We start from the raw sequence: 8275 nt of genomic DNA, 5'->3' as shown, positions 1-8275 counted from the left end.
AAGAACTGAGCGAAAAGAGGCAATTTGTCGCACCCCGGAGCCCCAAACGGCCAAGGAATTGCGGACGTTCTTGGGAATGGCAGGTTGGTGCCGCTTATGGATATACAACTATGGTGTAATAGTTAAACCTCTATATGAACTGCTAAAGAAAACCCGACTTAAAATAGAATGGACGGCGGAGGCTCGAGCCGCCTTCAAGAAACTTAAAAGAAAACTGATGAGGGCTCCGGCCCTTGGCTTACCAGATGTCTCTAAACCCTTTTTATTATTCTCACATGAAAGACAGGGGATGGCACTTAGAGTATTAGCCCAAGAACTTGGCCCTTACAAGCGGGCAGTGGCGTACGTCTCCAAGCAGCTGGACGAGGTAAGCAAAGGATGGCCAGGATGCCTACGTGCAGTGGCGGCGGTTGTAATAAACATTCAAGAAGCACGCAAATTCACATTAGGGCAGAAGATAACGGTAATGGTTTCCCATACTGTCTCAGCTGTGTTAGAACAAAAAGGGAACCATTGGCTCTCCCCACAGAGATTTCTGAAATACCAAGCCATCATGGTAGAACAAGATGATATGGAAATAATTGTTACTAACATTGTGAATCCAGCTTCTTTTCTCAGCGGTGCCCAAAGAGAACCACTGTCCCACGACTGCATAGAGACCATCGAAGCCACCTATTCGAGCCGTCCAGATCTCCAGGACACCCCTCTGGAAGACGCTGAAGACTCCTGGTACACAGATGAAAGCAGCTTCGTGAAACTGGGACAGCGGAGAGCGGGATATGCGATAACCACTACTCAAAAGGTAATCGAAGCCAACCCTCTTCCTGCAGGAACCTCGGCCCAGAAAGCAGAAATAGTGGCCCTTATAAGGGCACTAGAACTTGCAAAAGAAAAGAAGATAAATCTTTGGACTGATTCAAAATATGCTTTCGGGGTGATGCATGCGCATGGAGCAATTTGGAAAGAACGAGGACTGTTGAACACCCAGAAGAAACAGATCAAACATGCAGAAGAAATATTGAAATTATTGAAAGTGATTCAACTACCGGAAAAAGTAGCTATAATGCATTGCCGAGGACACCAAAAAGGTAACTCTGACCAAGAAATAGGAAATCGATTGGCTGATAGTGAGGCCAAGCGAGTGGCAGAAGAAGTTAAGGTATGTGCTTTGATACCACACAGTAAACCAATTGATCTAGAACAGTCACCTAGATACTCAAAGGAAGATTTGAAATTGGCTAATGATCTAGGAAGTGAGCCCGGAACAAAGGGCTGGATACAGTTGAAAGAAGGTCACATATTAGTTCCTTCTAATATTTTGTGGCCCCTAATACAAGCAGAACATAGAAAAACCCATTGGGGAGCAGATGCATTATACAAGGAAGTGACCAAAAGAATAGTAGGGCGAAATTTGTATACCACAGTAAAACAGGTAACGCAGCAATGTGAAATATGTCAACGAAATAATCCAGACACAACTAGCAAAATAAAATTGGGGACGATAGGTAAAGGAAACTGCCCTGGGCAACAATGGCAAATTGATTTCTCTGAGCTCCCCAGAAAAGGGGGGTATAGATATCTTTTAGTCCTGACAGACACTTTCACAGGATGGCCAGAAGCATATCCCTGCAGGACTAACAAAGCGCGAGAAGTGACTAAAGCGCTATTAAATGAAATAATTCCTCGTTTCGGAGTTCCATCGACAATATCCTCCGATCGAGGACCACATTTTAATGCTAAAATTGTTCAACAAGTGGGAAAAGCATTAGGAATAGACTGGCAGTTACATACCCCGTACAGACCTCAAGCAAGTGGCCAAGTTGAAAAGATGAATCATATGCTCAAACAACAGATAGCAAAGATTAGTCAGGAGGCAAATCTTACTTGGCCCCAAGCTTTACCATTGGCATTATTGAGAATAAGAGTTAAACCTCGGACAAAGGAAAATTTAAGCCCTTTTGAGATATTATATGGGCGACCCTATCAACTTCAATTTAAGGGTGAAGAATTGGCACAAATTGGGGAAGGATATTTATTGGAATACATGAAAGCATTGCAGAAACAATTATCAGAAATACATAAAAATGTTTTGGGTACTAGAGTAAGGGGATTAGATCACCCTCTCCATGCCTTTGAACCTGGTGATTATGTATATGTTAAGAATTTTTCAGGACAACCCTTGGAAGAAAAGTGGAAAGGTCCATATCAAGTGCTGTTGACAACATTCACTGCGGTGAAGATTAAAGAACACCCAGCTTGGATTCACTACTCGAAAATAAAGAAGGCCCCTACAAAACCATGGACTGCTACTCCCGTAGGACCTACCAGATTGCGATTTTCCAGATTATCTTGACCTATGGGGGAGCCTGGGCACGGTGGGATTTGAATCTTCATCTTTCGCTGACGGAAGGTATATCTCGAACTCTGAATAGAACTAATTGTTGGATATGTACACATATGCCTGAATACAGTGGAAAACAGATCTTGTTAATAAGCATCCCCATACCTGGTAATAATCCGTGGACGAGATATTGGGAGAATACCACCTGGGTAAATTATACACATAGAGCTCAGCCATTAAAAATTCATAACCCTCCAATTAAAAAATCTTACTATAAATGTGTGCAGAGGTGTAACCCACCTAAAGGATTAGATAAAGTTGGGAGTTGTAATAACGCCCTATATGTAGGAAATCAAACGGGTTGTAATAAAATAAAATATATCGGGTCCCCCACCTCTATTAATAGTACCCTCTGGCCAGTTCCAGAAAGAAAAGGATGGTATTGGCTGTGCAATGATACTGCATGGAAAGTATTACCTGAAAATTGGGTGGGAACATGCACCCTGGGAGCCGTAATCCCAAACATAACTATACATAATCGTTTATCCGAAGGTTAACTACAAACACATATTCGAAGAATTAAACGGGAAGTAGAAAATCCCCTAATAAAAAGGCAGAATACATTTCATTCCTTTGCTAGATGGTTTCTCCCTTGGCTAGGGGTAAGTGAGTTAGAAAAAGCTATAATAAATATTTCAGCAGTAGTAGAAGACATTGAAAATAAAACAATAGATGCAATTCAAGCACAGCAGATTGAGATAAATAGCCTTGCACAAGTAGTACAGCAAAATAGAATGGCTTTAGATTTATTATTGGCTTCACGAGGGGGGGTTTGTACCATTGTAAATACAAGTTGTTGTGTATACGTAGATCAGAATAATCGAATTGCTACAGATTTAAGTGAAATCTGGAAACAGACTAAGATACTCCATGAGGTAACCAAGGATGACACCTCGTGGGGATTTGAAGAATTGTGGAAAGTCCTAACATCCTGGTTACCTAATTTGAATTGGTTAAAACAACTTTTTATTTCCGTAATACTTGTAATATTGTTAATTATCATAGTCTGGATTTTAATTAAGTGTGTCTTACTTTGTAACAAAGAAGCAACTAATGTTGGAAGATATAGATATGGAGGCGTAATATGATTGCAAAAGAATTTGCAATGGTTATAGAAAAGGGGGGACTTGATACAGGGACCTGACCTGTTCAGAACTACTTAAGGGTTAAATGACTAGAAAAGAATTAAGTGAAGAAAACATTATGTGCTATGTATATGCACCAGTATCCTGTTATTCTAGACATTAGCAAACAGATGTAGAAACTTTGTCCTTGGCTATGTACTTTACTCTGATAAGCTTCCTTTACTCTGATAAGCTTCCTGATTATATGTAAAGAATGCATACTCAGCAGATAGACTGTGGTCAGTTGAATAGGCCATATATCATGAAGGGAGGAAAAGATGGGGCCCAGAGCACAGAAAAACTACCACGCATGCTCGAAATAAAAGTTCAACTAGCAGACAGAGTGATGAAGACTATGGACGACCACCAGAGGACCCCTGACGACCACCGAAGACCACCCAAAAATGCAACTACGCTTGCGCATCCTTATCTCGGAATAATCATGAATATGTAAATAATTTTCAAGACTTGTAATGAATATGCATGTTTTAATAAGATAAATCACAACTTTCTCAGCTGCACGGTGCACATGTTAGGAGGAGAGATCCCCCATGTGCCCAGCGCTGCAATAAAGAATATCTGCTGCCCGGATTGCTTCCGTCTTTGATTCACGCGCCCTGAGTGACCGTAGAGGAGGGCTCAGCCGATACGTGCTGCCGAAGCCTGAAGGAGCCAGCAACGGTACCGACGTAATCATGGAAGGGCAAGCAGCATATGATTTATTTAGTGCTTCTCTTAGAAAAAGGCAGATTAGGGGGATTGACTTAGATAAGGATCTCCCTTCGCTATTGCATCATGCTGAGTCTTATGGCTTTTTCATTAACCGCCATAGTGTTCATAAACTTTCAGAATGGAGAAGATATAGGGATAAGTTCTGGGAATTAGTGTTAGATGAGGATAAACCGGGCAAGAAAATGAGTAAACTTTGGAGAGTGGTTGATAACGAATTGTTAATGTGTCAGGCAGAAAAGAGGGCGGTGGAAGTGATACGGACAGCTCTGGAGAAAATAAGGAATGTAAACCCTCGCTTCTCTCCAGTGAGCCAAACCCTCCGGTTCTCACAAATTTTCCCATTCCCATCTCTGCTTCTGAAATGCCTGTACCTCCCATAGACACTAGTAGCATTGAGGTGCTGGAAATTGAGATCCAAATTGCTTTATGGCAACGGGACTGGGATCCCAAATTCACTTTTTGTGAACGGGAATCAGGTAGAACGGAGCAGGCGCGGGGCCAGACAGAGCGGGGCCGGCCAGCACCGAGCCAGAGGCGAGCCCGGGGCGGAGCGGACATCAGCCGAGAGACGGAAGGCTCCTTGCTGCCGAGCAGCAGCGCAAGGGGGAAGAGGGGCGTTCCTGGGGCTCAGCCGCGCTGGAGCCGGAGCAGGCGGGGCGCGGCCGTGGCGGGGGTGTCTCTTCTCCCATCCACAAGGTGACACAACAAGGACGGGAGCGAGGCGGCGCCGCCCCTCATCTCCCCGCAGCGCCCAGCAATGGCGGCGGAGATGGCGGCACAGTCCTGGTTGCCATGGCAGCGACAACGCCGAGAGCAGCAGCGCCACCGGTGGCGGGATCGCAACACTACAGCAAAAACTTCAACAGCATCTTCCCAATTTCTTACAAGAGTCAGAAGACGTAATGAAAAAGTACAGCAGGACCGAGTGTTTTCCAAGATACCAAGAAGGATGAACATTATGTGAATCAATGTTATTTCAAATATGATATGGATAAAAATCACTGTATAAAGATAGAAATGTTAGTAATGATTTAATTACCAAAAATGTCTCTGCAAACAAAGAGTTGAGAAAATGTCATCTGATGGAATTTTAGTATTGAGTTTGTAATCTCTGTCTTTGGGTTTTTATAGATAATAATATAAGTAATAGTGATTTTTAAGTTTTATAGATAATACGATAATACGATTGTTAAGTTTTTGTAAGTAATGATAAGTAGTGATTGTTACTAATGTTATATGAGTGCTTTAAAAGGATTTGCTTAAACTATTTTAAACATTTCTTGTTAATAGGTTAATCATAAAATGTGAGTTGTCTGATTTTTGTGTTAAGAATTATTATTAAGGTATTAAGGTGTTGTTATAGTATTTACAGTCAGTTTTCATATGTTTTATTGTCTCTTTAGGTGATTGATTACAAGATGTTTTTTCAGGATCCTGTGTTTTTGATTTTTTAACTACTCATGTGTTTTCTTTATCCAATCTTTTATGCAGCTGCAATTCATCTTCCTTTAAAAATTCATTGTCCAAATTTTAGTTCAAGATTTCAGACTTCAAATTTTCAGATTTCTGAAGAAAGGGTTTGTTGTATTTAGAGAATTTTTGTCTTGAAAGAGATTTTAGACAGGTTCAATTATTTGATAGTTTGATAAAGTTTTAATAATAAGGTTTTTTACTTATAACTGTTATTTCTAGGACTTTTGTTTTATATTGTGTTAAAACATATCCTCCAATTAGAGTTTGAGCTCTGGCCAAGCTCTGGCTCTACGTGGATGGTGTGATTGACCCAGGTGTTTTCTGCATCAAAAAGTATTCGAGTCCTTTTGGCTTGACAATTTGACCATGTAGGGCAGCTGAGCCTCAAAGGGAGTTTTGGAGAAACATGATCCGGACATGTTTTATTCAAATCTCTGTTGTTTTAAGGTTTATCAGCTGCTGCAGACTCTGAGATGACAATTTGATAGTGTAGCACTTGGTAACTGTGATTTTATATGTAATATTAATTGTGTATTATCTAATTGATTTTTATTTGTTGTTAGTTTCTTTACTGTATGCATTGTTTTGTTCTTGATGTTTTTTCATGTTTATAACAAAGATGTTGATATTTCCATTTCTTCATGCAAATTTTAAGAAACAGAATTGAGAGAGGACCCTCCAGTCCCTGTGGGGAGTGTTGAGTTTGTTTGTGTTTTAGCAGGTGCAGAATCTAGATAGATTTCAGTGAAGAATGTTAAACTTATCAATTTCAAGAGAACACTAATCTCTCCACAAGTAAATCAGAGGATGCACAGCAAAAGTGGATTGTGCAAAGATTTGTGTTTCACCCACAGAAGATTGTAGACTTTGGGTTTTTTCATAAGTGTGTTTTTAATTATGTTATAGACTTTTTTGCTAAGTTTTAATGAGTTTTAGTAATGCCTGTGATTTTTCTGTTCATTTTACCATTGCTTTTCAATGGCAAAAGAAAAATTAGATAATCAAAAGCATAACATTAAGTTTATCATAAATATAGTTTGTATTTAGAATTAAGTTTGTTCCTTTCATGTTAAACAGAACAATCAAAAACATGAGAAATATGAAGTGGGGTGCACTTCTGTAATACTAACCTCATTTTTCACCCCACGAGTTGCTTCAGTGCAAGCTCTCACACAATTAAAAATCCTAGCCTACTGGACAGAAAAATAAATTAATATTTCATCTAAAATGTTAAGTGAGCTTGCCACAAATATAGGTAGTATCTGTCATGCAGTTCTGCAAAACAGAGCAACTGCCACTAATTTACTTCTTCTAGCCCAAGGTCATAGTTGTGAAGAATTTGAAGGAATGTGCTGTATGAACTTATCTGATCACTCTACATCCATCCATAAGCAAATACGAAAATTGACCGAGCTAACTCAAGAGTTGAAGGTGGAGGACGGATTGGGCTTAGAAGGCTGGCTGAAAGGATTGGGGATCGGACCATGGTTGAGGGACATCATCAAATATGGCATAATAGTTCTAAGCATAATTGTGATACTTTTGCTTGTTTTGCCCTGTGTGTTTACTTGCTTACAAGGCTTGATGCAGCAGCTTTTGCAGAAAATGCTGAATGCACACCTTCTTGTCCAAAAGGAAAACGGGGGAGATGAAGAGAGCCTGACAGAGGAATGGTTGAACAACAAGGGACATGATATTGTAAAATTAATCCAAATAGGGAGGGCTATGTGACTGCTGCAAAGTTCACATGGCCCTGAAGAGTAGATGGTGTGCAGAAAGCAGGATATTGAAACTGCTTGGTATGTAGAAGTAGATAGAGAAGAACAAAGAAATGCTAAGCTGTTCTAACTGCAAGGCCAGCTGGACAGGCATGTATCGATCATAAAGATAGTTTTAAGATAATAGTACAAGTCACATAGCAACCAATCATGAGCTTGGCTTTTGCAATATGTATGAGCTAATTAACGAACATATATAAACTGTGTAATCTGTTACAATAAACTGAGACTTGATGATCATGATATCATGAGTCTTGTCTCCCGCGGCATTCCCTCTAACACTTTGGCCCAGAAAGGGGCATTAGACACGGGAACGCTCTGCCCTCGGGGCGCCGGTGGAGTCACCGCTGTGGGAGGTGTCCAGGGGAAACCCGGCCATGGCACTCCGGGCTCCAGCCTGCTCGCCGTGGTGGCCACGGGGCGCAGGTTGGACTGGACCTCGCAGGGCCCTTCCGAGCATGCTGTGATTTGTGACATCACAGCCTCTGGGGACAGCAGGGTGGCTGGCAAGTGCCCCCAGCGTTCCGTGCCCAGAGCCCGGCAGAGCTCGGTGCGCAGCCACGTCCAGAGCCGGCGTGGCGGTGGCAGCTCCTCGTGCAGAGCACCATGGCCGGCCAGGGCTGCTCCTGGATGCTGCAGCTGTACCTGCTGGTGCTCCTGCTCCATCCCCTCGACCCCTCCAGCCGTCCTGAGCGGGGCACCTCGGGCCTGCTTCCCGAGGAGCTGGAGCTGCCGGACACGGCCTACGAGGCCGGCCCGTGGGGGGA

At 42.0% G+C, this 8275-nt stretch overlaps 1 protein-coding gene across 1 annotated transcript; it reads left to right on the top strand.

Annotated features, from left to right (window-relative positions):
- Window positions 1-289: 289 nt before the first annotated feature.
- Window positions 290-3741, top strand: LOC144248363 (uncharacterized). The gene is given in 3 exon segments (XM_077790450.1): window positions 290-367; window positions 530-1159; window positions 2629-3741. Coding segments are annotated over 3 exon segments (1569 nt in total). The 3' UTR covers window positions 3490-3741.
- Window positions 3742-8275: the final 4534 nt, after the last annotated feature.

Source organism: Lonchura striata, chromosome Z, assembly GCF_046129695.1.
Source record: "Lonchura striata isolate bLonStr1 chromosome Z, bLonStr1.mat, whole genome shotgun sequence".
Classification (NCBI taxonomy): domain Eukaryota; kingdom Metazoa; phylum Chordata; class Aves; order Passeriformes; family Estrildidae; genus Lonchura; species Lonchura striata.
Note: the sequence above shows the minus strand (reverse complement) of the source record. Positions and strands in the feature narration are given on the sequence as shown.